The following is a 17,871-nucleotide window of genomic DNA, read 5'->3' on the forward strand; positions in this document are numbered from 1 at the left end:
GGAAGCATTTGGTACCTGGATGGTTGTCCAGAGGCAGGCTAGAAGTCGTAAGTTGAAAGCCAAGCCAGTCAAGCAGGATGTTCATGAGGCGGTGGTGCAGGACACTAAGTCTATAGGGGTGAATCTGTCTGTAGGAAGCCCACCCAAAGTCTCAGGGGTGGTTAATTCTGACATCAGTCCGCCTGCTGTATGTTCTCCTCCAGCTAAAGTGACTGATCCTAGGATCTGTGTGGCTGTTAAGGAGGAAGCTCTTTCTGGTGAGAAAGCTCAAAGGAGCTTAAAATCTCCTGATCATCCGGCAAAGAGGAATGTAACTAGGGATCCTAAGGAGCGAGCCAAGATCCAGCCCAAGGCCATTCTAAAGAAGCCAGGTGTTGAGAATATTCCTCTGAATGCTGGGATTGAGGGCCAACCCAAAGGGACCAGTAAATTCAGGATTAGAAGTAAAGGGACCTTGGATGTAAGAGATTTTGTTGAGGATGGGAACAGCATGGCAGCTAAGAAGGGCTTGAGTGTAGCTGGGCAGAATTCCCTGGGGATTAATTCTCCTAAACAGCATGGTTTGGTGCTTGATATTCCTCCCTCCTTGGTGGGGAGCTCCTCTTCCTTGAGTGCCTAGGTATGGCTTTGGAGTCGTACCTTTTGTTTTGTTTTGTTTTGTTTTTCTTTTAATATTAATTTTCATGTCTGTTTTATGTTGGAATTGTAGAGGGGTAGGGAAGAGAAGCTTCCCTCCCCTTATTAGAGATCTAAATAACAGGTTTAAAGTCAGTGTTTTGGTTTTGCTGGAGGTTAGAGTTGGTGGATCTAGAGGTGATAGGATCATCAACCAATTGGGGCTTCGAGCCATTTCAGACAGGATCATGTGGGTTTCTCAGGGGGTGTGTGGTTGCTCTGGGATGAGAAAAAGGTGAAACTGGATGTGTTACAGACTCATCACCAATTTGTGCATACAAGGGTTCACTATCTTGACTCTCTGAAGACTGACTTCATTACATTCATCTATGGTAATCCTAGGAGACTTGAGAGGAGAATCCTTCGGGAAGAATTAATTTCCATAAGCCTCTTGGTGGACATCCCTTGGCTGTTGATGGGCGATTTTAATTCCATTTTATCTTGCTCTGAGAAGATAGGAGGTAAGGAGATCTGTTGGAGTAGTATGTCTGAGTTGCAACAGTGTCTTTTTGGGTGCAATGTTTCTGATTTGGGTTTCAAAGGACCTGATTTCACTTGGAAGAGGGGTAGACTCCAAGAACGTTTGGATAGAGCCTGTGCTAATGAAGAATGGAACCTAGCCTGGCCTAATAGATTTGTATCTCATTTGCCTTTCTTTGATTCGGATCATAGAGCTATTCTGGTGGCAAATGGTGATGAGGCTAGGCCTAGGGATTACTCTAGAAGCTTCAGATTTCTTGCAGCTTGGCTCACTGTCCCAGAGTTCGGTAATCTGGTCAAGGATAGTTGGGAGAATAATGAGGGGTGAATCCCAGCTAGGAACAAGTTTGAGACTGTAGCTAAAAACTGGCACCAGAATGTTTTTAGGAAGAACATGATTCAGAAAAACAGAATTTATTCTCGGTTGAAGGGGTTGGAGAGTTACAGAGCTGGTTATTATGATCATAACTTGGAGATTCTTCAAAAATCTCTTTGGAAGGAGCTGCAATCTATTCTTCTTTGTGAGGAATTGACTTGGTTCCAAAGGTCTCGAATTCAATGGTTAAAATATGGTGATAAAAACTCTAAGTTTTTTCACTCTTCCACAGTGGCAAGGAGAAGATTTAATAGCATTGTTGCTCTTCAGAATGACCAGGGGAGGTGGATCACTGATTCTGATGAGCTTGTCCATATGCTATCTCCTACTATCAGGATCTGTTTAGAATGGATGAGGAGTGTGATGGTTCTTTCCCTATTCAGCATATGTTCCCTGTCTTGTCTGATGGAGACAAAGCAGCTTTGTCTATTATTCCTAGTAAGGAAGAAATAAGGAAGACTATTTTTAAGATGGGCAAATTTAAAGAATGAGAAATTTGATGCCTAGAATTGTTTCTCCAAACCAGTGTAGCTTCATAAAAGGGAGGCAAGGTACTGATAATATCATCATAGCTCAGGAAGTCATCCATTCCATGCGTAGTAGAAAAGGAAACAAAGGATGGATGATGATCAAAGTGGATTTAGAAAAGGCCTATGATAGGCTTAGTTAGAAGTTTGTGTTGGATACTTTGAAGGATGCTGGGTTCCCTGAGTCTACCTCTTAGTTAATCCTCAGTTGTATATCCACTTCTTCCTTAAGCCTTTTATGGAATGGAGTAGCTACAAGTAAGTTCTTACCTGGCATAGGTATAAGGCAAGGGGATCCTATTTCCCCTTATCTCTTTGTTTTGTGTATTGAGAGACTCTCCCATCTCATTAATATGGCAGTGGATATTGGTGCTTGGAAGCCTATTATCCTGAGAAAGGGTGCTCCTCCTATTTCACATTTGCTTTTTGCTGATGATCTAATTATCTGTGCTGAAGCTAGCATTGAACAAGCTCATGTGATTAACCAGGTCTTAAAGTTATTCACTGAAGCTTCTGGCCAGAAAGTTAGTAGTGAAAAGACTCGGGTGTTTTTCTCCAAAAATGTCCATGTTAGTAGATCCAGTGAGATTAGTGAGTCCTTGGGAGTTGGGATCACTGTTGATTTGGGCAAGTACCTAGGGGTACCTCTCCATCATAAAAGAGTTACTAAGAATTCTTTTAAATTTGTCCTGGATAGGGTTCACAGAAGATTGTCCAGCTCGAACCAGTCTTCCCTTTCCCTTGCTGGGAGATCTGTTCTTGCAAAAGCTGTTCTGGAAGCCTTACCTTCCTATGCTATGCAGTCAGCTGTTGTTCCCAGTGGCATATGTTCTGAGATTGAGAAATTAACTAGGAGTTTTATTTGGGGCTCTACTAAGGAGCATAGGAAGACCCATTTGGTGAGCTGGAAGAAGATTTGTAGACCAAAAAAAGAAGGTAGTCTGGGCTTCAGAGAGCAGAACCAAGTTAACAAGGCTTTCTCTATGAAGTTGGGGTTTGGTTTGCTAGCTAACAGGGATGATCTTTGGACCAAGGTACTGTGCAGCAAATATAAAGTGGGGGATGATCTTATGCCCAGATTAAATTGTTGTAGGAATGTCTCTAATACTTAGAGGGGCATACAAAATTCCTGGGAGGTAGTCAAGGAAGGTACTAGAATTTCCCTTGGGGATGGGGAATCTACCAGGTTCTGGCTAAACCATTGGTTGCCATGTGATGGTAATCTGTTAGATAAGGTCTCTGTCAGTTTCCCTGAGGAGTTTCAACAATGGAAGGTAGCTGAATGTGTTACTAATGGAGAGTGGGAGTGGGATAAATTCAGTCCTTATCTTTCGGATGAAGTTCTATCAATTATTGCTGATGTAATTCCCCCTTCCAGCAGTGAGGGTCGAGATAAGGTTAATTGGAAATTTTCCAGCTCTGGAATGTTTTCAGTTAGCTCAGCTTACAGGGCTTTGACTGCTCGGACTATCACATCTAATTCTGTGGATTGGGAGTTGGTTTGGAAATGGGAGGGCCCCCAACGTGTCAAATTCTTTCTTTGGTTGTTTGTTGGTAACAGGTTGCTCACTAATGCAGAGAGGCAGCGTAGGCATATGACAGAGGCAGCTGCTTGTCCTAGATGTCAGTTCCCTTTGGAAGATGCTGATCACATTTTCAGGAGATGTCCATGGGCTCAGGAAGTGTGGAAGCTATGGGTGGACAGAGATGGATTGAATTCTTTTCTCAGCTTGAGCCTAACTGATTGGATTCTGGATAACATAAAAAAGAGGCATCACAATGGAGAGTGGAGTGTGAAATTTGGAGTTATCTGCTGGTACATATGGAAGGAGAGGAATAACTTGATATTCAATGATAAAAGATGCTCTCCCCAGGAGTTGTTCTCCCAGGTATCTGTTTTTATTGGTGATGTTTTATTGGCTACGAAAGTCTTATCTGAAGCTGGACTGGCTCTAGTTAAATTCAAAGAGATATTGGTTAGATGGAAGGCCCCTCCTAGTGGGTGGATCAAAATTAACTCTGATGGTTTTTGTAAGGACGATGGTAATAGACTTGCGTGTGGGGGAGTTATAAGGGATGAATGGGGCCATTGGATTATGGGCTTTGTAAGGAAACTGTGGCCAAGCTCTGTGCTTTTAGCTGAATTGTGGGGAATATATACAGGTTTGGATTGGGCTTGGGAGTCCGGTTTCAAGCAGGTTATTGTGGAGTGTGATTCGAAGATGGCTCTCCATTTGGTGGAAGAGGGATGTAATAGCTCACATCCCTGTTTTGAGATTGTGAATAGAATCAAAATCCTTATGTCTAAATGCTGGAATTTGGAGCTGAGCCATGTCTATAGAGAAGGCAATCAGTTGGCGGATTGGCTGGGTACTTATGGTGTGCTTCCAAGTTGGGAAGTCCTTTGGCTGGTTAGTCCCCCACTAGGGTGCAGGAGTTTATTGGAGAATGATTGTATAGGCACTGAGGTGCCTAAATGGATTAGTGATTAGTTTGTCTTTTTCTGTTTTCCTTGTAATTCAAAAAAAAAAATTCATAAAATTTCATCACTAATAAAAAATTTTCTTGTAGTCCACGGGATTAGAAATGAAATTCTAATTATATAAGAACTTGAACCCAAAATTTTATTTAAGCGAGATGAAACATATACCACTTCAACTAACACCCTTTGATTAATAAGGACCAATATATGATATTAAGTATCGAGGCCATTCCATAACATGATCGATAGTTATTGATATTTTTAAAAAAAAATTTAAATGAGAACTTTTCATCTAAATCAATATTACAAAAATAAAAAATGTGCTTATTACAAATACACACATCACACAAATAATATAAGAATTAAACCAGTAAATTATTAATAAGTATTTATTTTAACCCTCCAAAAGACATTTATGTTAGTCATCATAGTATAGTTATACCAAAGTAATCCTTCAATGTGAAAAAAGGATCGGTTGATATTTGAAAGGTCATAGAGAGATAAACAAACTCCAAGAGCTACTTTGAATGTTGTTCAGAGCTATACTATGAATTAAGAACCAAAAAGCACTGCATCAAACAGTGTTTGACGCTTGGATGTTGCTCGGATCTGTAATAAATTAACCAAAGACTTTAATGTTATAACTATGTATTACTAATAATACATAATTATAAAGGGTAGCTCTATATATTTAAAGTGGTTATAGAAATGTTTACCCCTATATATATATATATATATATATATATCTTTGACACTGGTGTCAAATTTGAAATTTGACACCTCATCTGAGAGCCGTTAAATCAAAAAAGATCAACGGCTCTGATTTGTAAGAATGTGACACCATTGATCTTTTTTGATCTAACGGCTCTTTGATGAGGTGTCAAACTCATATATATATATATATATATATATATATATATATATAAAGGGAATAATGTTGTAGGAAAGTTATTAGGTTATGTTATAGAGATAGGGATTGTGGGACCCACACTTGTTTTCAAAAAACAAAAAAACAAAAAAATTGCGGGTCCCACAATCTCTATCTCTATAACATAACCTAACAACTTTCCTACAACATTATACTTCTATTTCCCATATTTAAAACTCTTACAAATTACATTATCTTCTCCCGAAAAACACTAGTTATACTATGTTTTCCCGGAAAAAAATAGTGTAATTTGTAAAAATTTGTAAACGAATATTTCTCATATATATATATATATGGAAAAAAATATTTGTCATTTTAAATGACAGAAAGTTATGTCATTTTAAAAGAGATACAGATATAAAAAATTTGAATTTTAAATTAAAAAAAAACTATCTACTTTCTCTTTTCTTTTTATTCTGACCGGCTGTGGTTGTTGGAACTGTGGAACGTAGAGTTTGGAGATCCACAACCAGAGGACGAGTAACGAGGTTGGTGTTGTTGTTGGTGTTTGATGGCACGCACTACACTCTCACACGTGGTGCCACGTAACGCGTTTACTTGCTAATAAACATGAAATTCCTCAATTAACCTTCCGCATGTAGCTTGAACTTTGAAGTCATCGAGTCTTTTCATTTTCTCACCAACCCCCTAAACAAACTTGTCCATCTTTCTTTCTTCACTTTCAATTCTTGGGGTTGGTTGTTCAATGCATTACTCTTCCACCAAACTCCCCCCCCCCCTGGACATTCTTTCAATGATTCCAACCATGTTTCACACAAAGACAACCTCTTCATAATTTTCCATTATTCATGTTTTCAACTTGATGAGTTTGTGACACTGAATTTAAATCTTTCATTCATGGCTGCTACAAATTCAGCTCCACCCCTGTTGCATTTCTCACCAAGGAGGAGGTTTTCAACCTGTTCCTTGGCACCCCATTTGAGTTTTATCAAATTTAGGAAGACCCAGTTGGGATTTGAGTCTATAATCTCAACAAAAAAATTGGAATGGAAGGACCGCAGAGGAAGAACAGAAGAATGGCAGAACAAGACAAGGAGAAAATGGGGAGTGAGGTGCACTGCAGAGGGTATAGATGGAGGGATGCTTATGGGAGGGAGAGCTAGAGAAGATTGTGTTGGTGTTGGCATTAGCATCCCAGAGAGGTTGAAGGTGGTGTCTTTGGTTGCTTGTGTTATGTGCCTGTGTAATGCTGACAGGGTTGTCATGTCTGTGGCTGTTGTTCCACTAGCTGCCAAACATGGTTGGTCCAGTTCTTTTCTTGGCATTGTTCAGGTAATCCATATCACTCCAAAACTTTTATGATCACAGATAAAGGCAACTGACACAAAAAGTGAGGACAATTGTAATCAATTACTTGAAAAGGAACAGTATTTATCTAAAAGGAACCAAATCATTATATTAATTATTAATTTAGTTCATAGTTATTGGCCAAAACAAAATTTAAAAAATTGGAAGAATTTGTTCAATAACAATTCTCAAATTGGTTAGTAGTTCCTTAAACATAAATAATTTCATTTGTGTGTCCTATAGATATAATCTCTTTTTAAACCAATTTGTTTTGTGTGCATTTGTTTGTGGTGGAGCCACTGGCTAACTTAAAGCTCATACTTCATGCATTATCAGTCATCTTTCCTGTGGGGTTACATATTCTCTTCAGTGATTGGAGGAGCTTTGGTAGATAGATATGGAGGAAAGAGGGTGATGGCTTGGGGTGTGCTTTTATGGTCTTTGGCAACTCTTCTTACACCTTTGGCAGCCAATCACTCCACGATGAGCTTGTTGGCTATTCGTGCTTTCTTTGGATTAGCTGAAGGAGTGGCTCTTCCATCCATGAGTACTCTCTTATCAAGGTGATGCCTCCGGAATCCTCTTGAACATAAATATTTAGCTATCTCAGTTGCACACCTGCGAAACCAATTATTAAAGATTTGAGCATATGAATCTTGTTTTATTTGGTCAATAAAAATTGGTTTTTGCTTGTTTGCCTAACCTTTCTTATTGTCAAGCTTTTCCTTTCTTGTTAATATTGAAGAAAGAGCTCAAGGTCTTACTAATAGGCTTCTCTTATTACCATCTTCTTGTTGCGGATGCAAAGCTAGTTCTATACCATTTCAAAGTTAATATAATCTTCATGTTTGAATAGGTGGTTTCCAATTAATGAAAGGGCAAGTGCAATTGGAATTTCAATGGCGGGATTTCATCTTGGAAATGTCATAGGCTTGTTGCTAACACCAATTATGTTGTCCACCATTGGACTTTTTGGTCCTTTTATCTTATTCTCATCTCTTGGGTTGCTCTGGGTGATGACATGGGCATATCGAGTTACAGATGATCCTTTGGAAAGTAATTTCATCAGCAGATCAGAAATAAGATTAATCCAAGCTGGAAAATCTGTTTCTCAGAAAAAAAGTAGCAAATTCCCTCCTCTACGCCTTCTGCTATCAAAGTTACCATCATGGGCTATAATATTTGCCAATGCAACTAACAACTGGGTGAGTTCTATTTGCTTTTGAATGAAGATAACAACTTGCTATCATAAATCCAATTTCAGGAATCACTAATCTTGGCCTTGCTTAATTTGCAGGGGTACTTTGTTCTCCTCTCATGGATGCCGGTTTATTTCAAAAGCGTAATTACTTTCTTAACTTGTTCTTAATATTTAAATCAAAGAACAACTTTATATATTTACTTCTTATGCTGTTTGAAAAATATAATGGGGATTACCTACAAAGTAAATAGCTGTTGATTTCTTCATGCTTATTCATTTCAACTATGCCATGCTAAAGTAAATAGCTGACACTATTCATTAAAAATTACAGTCAATTCAGGTGGTTGGGAAGCATTTCAGGTTAATGATGGTAGTAATTTTTGAAAGTTAGAAGTGAACTGGAATTCTTTTTCTTCTCCTCTTTGTTTATTTCTGTTTCTGAGGGTTGAACCTGTGCAAAAATTATTGATATTCAATTTCTCATAATGCTTGAAGCCTTGGAACATTCAATCATGACTAATTTTTTCTCCTTTCTGTAGGTATATAATGTGAACTTGAAGCAGGCAGCTTGGTTCAGTGCAGTTCCCTGGGCAACTATGGCAATTTCAGGTTATCTAGCTGGTGCTGCATCAGATTTCTTAATCAATGAAGGGTACCCTACAACATTGGTTCGAAAGTTCATGCAGGTAACTTTTTCAGCCATATCATGCGGAAAGAAGTATTTATATACTGTTTGCCAGTTTTAGGCATAAGGACTAATTGGAATGCTTGATCAAATGACCATTGAACAAACAAAAATTAACTAGCCAAAAAGGAAGAAACATCATTAAGATTGTGAGAACTCTGGATAACTTTTTCGTTTTAAAGCAACTAGAGACCAATATCAAAAGGAATTCATATTAATGGTGGAGACTATTTCCTCATTCATGTTGATTTTAGTGGAGGGCAAGCCTCAAGTAGCGAAAAAACCATTCCTTTGTGACTGAAAGGTCACGGGTTTGAATTTGAGAAACAACTTCTTTGCAAATATGCAAGGATAAGGCTGCATACAAGAATTACTCTCACCTCACCCTTCTAGTCGGGATTAAATGGGGAGTGATTATTATTATTTTCTTATGTTGATTTTAGTCATATATGTTAAGTGCAAGTGGTCATGCAAATGCAATAGTAATATGGTTCATACTTGGTAAATTACAGACTATTGGATTCATTGGGCCAGCAGTGACCTTGCTCTGCTTGAATTATGCCAATACACCTACAATTGCTGCTACACTCTTGACTGCAGCTTTGAGCTTGAGTTCTTTCAGCCAAGCTGGTTTTATGCTCAATATACAAGTAAGTTCAGCCCACTAAATATCTACATACCCTAAAACTTAAAAAAATTATATTTAAGACATTTTAGATGAACTTACAAATATATTGGTAAGACCTTAACCTCACACCTTTCACATTTTACATGATCAGGACATTGCTCCTCAGTATGCAGGAATTCTACATGGTAAGAAACTAAGCAAATGTGTTATAAGGAATGCCATTTTTTTTCTGTCCTTTTACTTTTTCATAGTGGTTCTTTCTTTAACAAAACTATTATTACAGGAATCTCAAATTCAGCTGGGACTTTAGCAGCTATCATAAGCACAATTGGAACTGGTTATTTTGTACAATGGCTGGGATCATTTCAAGCATTCTTAACTGTAACAGCATGTCTCTATGTTGTGACAACCATTTTTTGGAATCTTTTTTCCACAGGGGAGCAAGTTTTGTGACTTCTTCCCATCAAAAGCACGAGAAAAAATTTAGTTATCTTCTACAAGAAATGAAAGAATAGCATTTTTTCTTACCAAAAGGAAAAAAATATAATATTTTCAGCCTCTATCAACCCTTTGGCCAGGGAAAAAAAGTGAGAAGATTGTATAAAAAAAAATAAATAATTACTTGTACAAATATGTGAACTGTGTCCATATAATCTTTAGACCATTCGGAAAATTTTATAGTAGAATTATGTTGTTCCTCAGCAAGTTGCATGAAAGTATGTGAGGAATGTTTAGGTGTTTGTATAAGTATCGTTGCCTATACTTTATATGATATAATCAAGGGTTTCAATTTTCTCATGCAGTATTAGAAATTTTTTTCATGCTATAGATACATCTTATGTGGGGTCCACACTATTAAAAAATAAAAAACAAAAGGAAATATTGCACGAAAATAGCTGTAAAAAAAATCTATATATAATAATGTAGATTTTTATAAAAAAAATAAAATAAGGAAAAAGTAAAATATAAAGAATAGTTCGAAGAGTTACTAATAGGAGAAGACAACTCTCCTATAGCATAAGAAAATATTTTTCCTATAATTAATTACACATAAGGTTTCCTAAATTCATGAAATGTATCTACTGCCACATCTGTTATATTATGGACCAAATTGCTTAAAATGGGGCAGTGTTTTATTGATTTAAACTTACTATTGTATATTATTAATAATGTTAAATATGTTTTTCTGAAAAAATACATATTAATTGTTAACTTTTTTATGTATGTTATAATAAAAATATTTTTAAGATATATAATTTTAGTTTTAATCTTATAAAATTAAGTTAGCCTTTCAGCACAAAATTTAGAAAGGCATAAGTTCAAAAACATTATCAAAAAAATATAATTTATCTACATATTGATAGTAAGCTTTGAAAGTTATCTCCTTAGAATACTTAGAATACAGCATATGGATGTGGCCTTCATTTATTTTTCGAATGTTTTCCACTAAATGAGCAAAAAGTGTTTGTTTATATGAGCTCAAAATTATGGACAATTAAGTCTTATGTTATATGTAATAGGATCCGTTCTAGGTTGTTGTAAAACAAAGTACATTTTACCCACTATGCCATTTTTTCCCCGGAAAATTTTCCACAATACAATGTAGGATTTTGTTTTGGTTTTTTTTTTTTTTTTTTTTTTTGTGTGTGTGTGTGAATAGGATTGTGGTTCGTTATTATTTAACGAGTCTCCAATGTCGAAGTTGTTTTCTATCAATATATGATAAACATATTATGTCCACCTTACTCTGCTAACTCCTTATGAAGTATTAAAGTCAATTGAAAACTTTGAGAGTGCATTAAGAATATTACAACTGTAATATTTCAAAATAATAATAATGAATAAAATGTAAAATACCTTAGATCTTTGAGATAATAATAATTAGTTTTAAGATTTTTATAAAAGTAATAATTAGATTCCTTAAATTCTTATAAAGATAATGATTAATATTCCTTTTTGAAATCCTATATAAACTCCCCTTCTCCCAAGAAACCTAGGCATAAGAGGGACATTGACCAAACTGCCACCCTTTAATAAAAATTTACCGAATTGTCACGCCAGAAAAAAATTGCCAAAATGCCATGTCACAATCCCGCTGATCTAACAAGCGGGAATGAACTGGACACGTGACAGCGTTTGAATGGTCAACCATTCTAGCTGAGCAGCCCAGCGCGAATGACAAAATGCTGACACGTGACAAAAATACAGGCATTCTCTGCAAAAGTACATACTGCTTGTACTTTTACCACGTGTCAGCATTATGTTATTCGCGATGGGCTGCTCAGCTAGAATGGTTGACCATTCAGACGCTGCCACGTGTCCAGTTCATTCTAGCTTGTCAGATCAGCGAGATTGTGACGTGACATTTTGGCAAAAAAATTTCTGGCGTGGAAAACGAATAAATTTTTGCCTAAAAAGTGGCAATATGGTCATTGTCTCGGCATAAGAAGAAAGGAAAGAGAGTGAGAAGGAAAGAAAGAGGAATATAAAGAGGAAGAAGAAGGTAGAAGAAAAAGAAAACAGAAGGTAATATTGAGAGTAAAACCTCATTCTCCTATTTTCATTTATCTTCTTTTATTTTATATTTAAAGTTGGTATTTTAAAATTATTTCTTTAAAAGTTGTGAAAGTGTCCTTATTCTGTCCAAATATTTTTTTATGCATCTCTTCTACTCTTTTGGTTTATTTGCTATCTTTGATTTTATGAATTTAATTAATTAATTTATATTGGTTATAAGAATGATTTAAAATCAAGACCATAGAACTAATGAATTTCTTTGGTAACAAATAGATATTAACGGAATATGTAATCTTTTACTGAATGATTCTGATGTGAATGACCCAGAAGGGAATCAGAATGATTATAGGGTAAGGGACGCCTTATCATGGCTTGAGCTCTGCCATACAGAACATTTCACATGCAGAACCCACATAATTTGAGCTCTAACAGAACTGAACATTAGTAACTTCAGTTAAAGATTACATGTTATTCTGTGAGAATGATATTTTTTACTAAAGTGGCTGGATTGGTTATAGTTCGAAAACCCCAATATTACTGAGATTTATCTCACGTTTGTTTTTTTTTTATGCTAACCTTTCCAGAATAAACAGGCCAGTATGCGTAGCTCAGGAGTAAGGTAAAGCAGTATGGTTAAATACATTGAAGACTATACGGAATTCAGTGAAGCAACTAATAGAAATAAAAAAAAATTCTTTACAGTTTAGATTATGATGTATTTCTGATGTAATAGTAAACTCGACTTTTGTATAATTCAATTTTAAGAATATTTTGTCATATGCCTTGTTTTATATCCGTTACGTTAGAATCTCATTATAATTCTCGTTCTCTTAATTAAAATAAGATTTTAAGAATTAATATGATATCCTCGGTGCTAGTCAGTTGTAGAGGATATTATATTTTATGGTATCAGAGCAGTGGTTTAAGTAAATAAAGTACCTAAATTATTATAGTTGTTTGGTATTTTGTCTTAGATCATGCATATTTTGAATTATTTAGTAATGAGCCTGATCAACTCACTACCATGAAACAATATATGTAGATCTATAGTATATACAAGGCAGACATCTTCAACTTTTGAACCAAAAGTTAACCTAGTAACTGATGCGTTTACCCAAGTGGCAAAAGCTCTTAGTGAACAGATTGTAACTAATCAACAAATTATTCAGGAGCTGAGGGAGGATCGTGCAACCAGAAATCACACCCATAATTCTGAAAGTGAAAGTAGACCTAGAACTGAAAATACTCAGGGAGGACCTAATTATGATTACAAAGGACTCACAAAATTTTGTAAACATAAACCTTCCACTTTTCGTGGAGATTATAACCCTGAGGCAGCTATGGAATGGGTGAAAGAACTTGAGAAAATATTTCTGATAATGGATTGTCCTAATACTCATTGTATAAATTTTGTCACATATCTGTTGATTGAAGAAACATAATATTGGTAGACAAATATCAAAAGATATTTCCATAGCCAAGGAACAGAGATAACTTGGCCGACATTTAAAGATGCCTTTTTGGAAAAATATCTTCCTCAATGTGTAAGAAACAAAAAAAAATAGAATTTTTTGAACTGAAATAAGGGAATATGACTGTTGGTGAATATGTAGCAAAATTTGAAGAACTATCTAGATATTCTAATTATGTACAAAACTAACCTAATGAGGAATGGTTGACTACTAAATTTGAATCTGGACCGAAACCTGAATTAAAAAGTATGATAATAGGACACCAAATCATCATTAATAAATAGGTGAAGAGATATTGAAGCAAGTATGAAGGAGGCTGAGGAAACAAGGGAGAAAGACATAGCCTCAAATCAGAGAAGGAATGATGACAACAACAAAGGAAGATTTCCACGGGCACAAATCTCGAGAAATAATTTTGCTAGCAATGGATAGAGGAAGAATGCGGGTCGGACGAATTTCCAGATTCAGGTATGTCCCAAATACAAGAAAAATCATGTTGGATAATGCGTGGCAAGAAGAAGTGTGTGCTTTAAGTGTGGCAAGCCTGGACATATGTTGAGACAATGCCCTCATAATCAAGTCAGAATTCATCAAACCAACCTACAGCAAGAGGAAGAGTTTTCACCCTAAGTGGTTAGGAAGTGGCTCAAGCTTCGGACTTAGTTCAAGGTACGAGCTTAATACAAGATTCTCTTATAACTGTACTTTTTGATTCTGGGGCTACTCATTCTTTCATCTCCCTATCTTCTGCTCAAAAGTTAAAATTACCAATTTTTATTTTACCTTCTTATCTTGAAATATTTCTTCCAACTGGAGAAAAGATAACCACATCTCAAGTCTGTAGAAATTGTCCTCTTCAACTTGAATGAAAATTATTTGAGATAGATTTAGTTTGCCTGCCTATGATTGATATAGAAGTGATTCTTGGTATGAATTGGTTGTCTGCTAATTGTGTGGTCATTGATTGTCATAATAAAAATATAATTTTCATAAAAGAGTCAGAACTTCCTAATGAATCTTTATTCTTGTCAACTTCCCAACTTAGGAAAAGTTTGTTAGATGGAACACAAGGATATGTTCTCTTTAATCTTTCAGAAGCAAAGACTAAACCTGATGCAGCCAATATCCCTATTATCTCTAAATACTCAGAGGTTTCTTCGAATGAAATTCTAAGTTTACCCCCAAACAGAGAAATTGAATTCTCCATTGACCTAATACCTGGAGTAGGGCCAATTTCTATTGCACCTTATAAGATGTCACCTGTAGAGCTTGTTGAACTAAAGAAACAATTAGAGAAACTTCTATCAAAGCAGTTCATTAGGTCAAGTGTGTCACCTTCAGTAGCACCAGTGCTCTTTGTCAAGAAAAATGATGGAAGTATAAGATTGTGTGTGGATTATAGGAAACTAAACAAAGTCACCATTAACAATAAATATCTTTTGCATTGGATAGATGACCTCTTAGATTAGTTGAGAGGAGCCAAAATGTTTTCTAAAATAGATTTAAGATCAGAATATCACTAGATCAAAATTACGACTGAAGATATTCCAAAGACAGTCTTTAGGACTAGGTACCTAGTAATATGAGTATCTAGTGATGCCTTTTGGATTGACAAATGCTCCAGCTGTATTTATGGATTACATGAATAGGATTTTTAGACCTTACCTTGATTAATTTATAGTGGTGTTTATAGATGATATTTTAATATATTCTAGGAATGTAGAAGAGCATAAGGAACATTCGAGGATAGTTTTACAAATTTTAAAAGATAAGCAATTGTATGCTAAACTTTCAAAATGTGAATTATGGATGGAAGAAGTTAAGTTCTTAGGGCATGTTATATCAAAAGAAGGAGTGTCAGTTGATCCTGGTAAAATTGAGGCTGTAATATATTGGGACAGACCTAAGACTATCATTGAGATCAAGAGTTTCCTAGGATTGACAGGATATTATAGAAGATTTATTAAGGTATATTCACAATTAGTGTTACCTTTAACTAGGTTGACTAGGAAAGAAATCCTTTTTGTTTAGACACAAGAATGTTAGGACTGTTTTTATGATTTGAAGAATAAGTTAACATCTGCACCAATTTTAATAATCCCCGATCCATTAGAAAAATTTGAGGTTTATATTGATGTATTTAAGAAGGGATTAGGATGTATTTAAGAAGGGATTAGGATGTATCTTACTGCAAGAAGAAAAAGTTGTAGCTTATGCATCAAGAAAATTGAGACCTTATAAGGAAAATTATCCAACTCATGATTTAGAATTGGCTGCAATAGTTTTTGCCTTTAAGATTTGGAGGCATTATTTGTATGTGGTTAAATTTGAGATTTTTAGTGATCATAAGAGTCTTAGAAATTTATTTGACCAAAAAGAATTGAATATGAGGGAAAGGAGGTGGATGGAATTTTTGAAAGATTATGATTTTGAACTGAAATACCATCCATGAAAAGCTAATATGGTAGCTGAAGCAGAAAATCTCTTCATATGTCACATTTAATGGTCAAAGAAATGGAGTTGTTGGAAAAATTTAGAGATATGAAATTATCTGAGACTATATTGCCTCGAAGTTTAGGTATTAGTGAATTAAGAGTGTATGATGAGCTAATAGATAAAATTAGAAAAGCTCAACAGGAAGATTCTGGTTTAGAAAAATCTATGAAACATGAAGGATTTACTAAAAGGGAACATAGTTTGATGAAATTTCAAGGAAGGATTGTTGTACCTAGGAAGGAAGTATTGATGAAAGAATTTTTGAATGAGGCACACAACAGTAAGTTCACAATTCACCTTGGTTCCACTAAAATGTATCAAGATTTAAAAAGATGTTTTGGTGGCCAGGAATGAAAAAGGACATTGCTAAGTATGTTTCAAAGTGTTTATTTTGTTAAAAAATAAAAATTGAATATCAGAAACCTTCAGGATTACTTCAATCACTAGACATTCTAGAATGGAAGTGGGAAAGTATAGCCACTGATTTTGTGATGGGTTTACCAAGAACTCAAGAAGGGCATGATGCAATTTGGGTAATCATTGATCGGTTAACCAAATCTGCACATTTTCTACCAATTAGAGCTCAGTACTCTATTGAGAGGTTTGCCCAACTATATATAAAAGATGTCAAACTTCATCGGTTACCTCTAAGTATTGTGTCAAATGGAGACCCTAGATTTACTTTTAGATTTTGGGGATCTTTACAGCAAGCCTTTGGAATCAAGTTGAGACTTAGTACAACATATCATCCTCAAACTGATGGTCAAACTGAGAGAATCATGCAAACTTTAGAGTATATGCTGAGAGCTTGCATCCTTGAACAAGGAGGTAGCTGGAGTAGATCCCTATCATTAATAGAGTTTGCTTATAATAATAGCTATCACTCTAGTATTGAAATGACTCTATATGAGGCACTCTATAGAAGAAAGTGTAGATCTCCAGTGTGTTGGTATGGAAAAGGGAAAACAGTTATTGGGGCTGGATCAGTCCAAAAATATTTTGTCATATGCCTTGTTTTATATCCGTTACGTTAGAATCTCATTATAATTCTCATTCTCTTATTTAAAATAAAATTTTAAAAATTAATGTGATATCCTCGTGCTAGTTAGTTATAGAGGGATCTTACAACAACTTCCTTGATAAAAGTAGTTAACTATTAGAAAAATATATGGATCTAGCAGTGGTGTAGTTGTTTTCTCCTAGTTATTTAATTTTGTTTCTATCTCGGACAATGTTAGTGATGAAATATAAGAAGCTTTTGGTAAGTTCTTGTAAATCTTTGGACCAATTTTTTCTTAAAGAGAAGAGAATGTAACAATTTCCAAGTTTTAAATATACATTTTAGGATTTAAATAAATTAATTTACTAATTAATTTAATTAAATTAACATAAAGTTCTCATATAATTTTTCAGCAAATAATTAAAAAATTACATAAGACCTAAGATTTAGGAAAATAAAATTTAAACTGAAAAATAAAGTAAATTTAATTAAATTGGAAAAGAAAGTGAGACAAGATAATGAATTGTTAATTATTTTTTTTAATTTTTCTATGGAATAGATATCAAATAAATAATTTCATTGTTATTTATTTGAATTTTTTTGCTTAAATAAATTGCTTTTTTATTTAATTAATTTTTTTTTATTTATGGTATAAAAAATATAAATATATTATAGATTTGATACAGTATTTACTGTTTTATGATTTGAAAATTTGCAATGACAAAAAAATTATTGATTGAAGGTTTATTTTTATATGTAATGGCTTATGCTAATGAATTGTTTGGGAGGAAATGTTTGATCAGAGCATTGAAACATTAATAATTTTAATAATCCTATATTACTCCAAACTTAAAGAATTTTGTTGCAATTTTTCCGATGAATTATGAATCTTCTTGATTGATGCATAAATTTTTATATTCTGAATACTCTGAAATCATGTCTCTGTTAAATTCTTCATGTCAAATTCCTACTCCTTATTCCCTTAGTCTTATTCTAGTTAATTGCTGAGGACAACAATATTCAAATCTGGGAATGTTTGATAAACCTTTGGGTTACCATGATTTTAGGCTAAATTATACAAAGTTATGTAGTAGAA

At 34.8% G+C, this 17,871-nt stretch overlaps 1 protein-coding gene across 1 annotated transcript; it reads left to right on the forward strand.

Annotated features, from left to right (window-relative positions):
- Positions 1-6,326: 6,326 nt before the first annotated feature.
- Positions 6,327-9,857, forward strand: LOC133286267 (probable anion transporter 3, chloroplastic). The gene is made up of 8 exons (XM_061483660.1): positions 6,327-6,761; positions 7,113-7,339; positions 7,633-7,981; positions 8,074-8,118; positions 8,517-8,663; positions 9,175-9,312; positions 9,442-9,475; positions 9,574-9,857. Exons 1-8 carry the CDS (start codon positions 6,327-6,329, stop codon positions 9,741-9,743), a joined length of 1,545 nt encoding a protein of 514 aa, XP_061339644.1. The 3' UTR covers positions 9,744-9,857.
- The last annotated feature ends 8,014 nt before the right edge of the window (positions 9,858-17,871 follow it).

This window comes from Gastrolobium bilobum, unplaced genomic scaffold, assembly GCF_033153095.1.
Source record: "Gastrolobium bilobum isolate Gb01-03AN ecotype WA unplaced genomic scaffold, APGP_CSIRO_Gbil_v1 utg12063, whole genome shotgun sequence".
NCBI classification, from domain to species: domain Eukaryota; kingdom Viridiplantae; phylum Streptophyta; class Magnoliopsida; order Fabales; family Fabaceae; genus Gastrolobium; species Gastrolobium bilobum.

Excerpts from the sequence above, each read along its gene's own strand:
- LOC133286267 (XM_061483660.1), top strand. The coding sequence starts at position 6,327 with ATGGCTGCTACAAATTCAGCTCCACCCCTGTTGCATTTCTCACCAAGG. Across the intron at positions 8,664-9,174 it reads TGGTTCGAAAGTTCATGCAG|ACTATTGGATTCATTGGGCC; the intron begins GTAACTTTTTCA and ends GGTAAATTACAG. Across the intron at positions 9,476-9,573 it reads GTATGCAGGAATTCTACATG|GAATCTCAAATTCAGCTGGG; the intron begins GTAAGAAACTAA and ends CTATTATTACAG.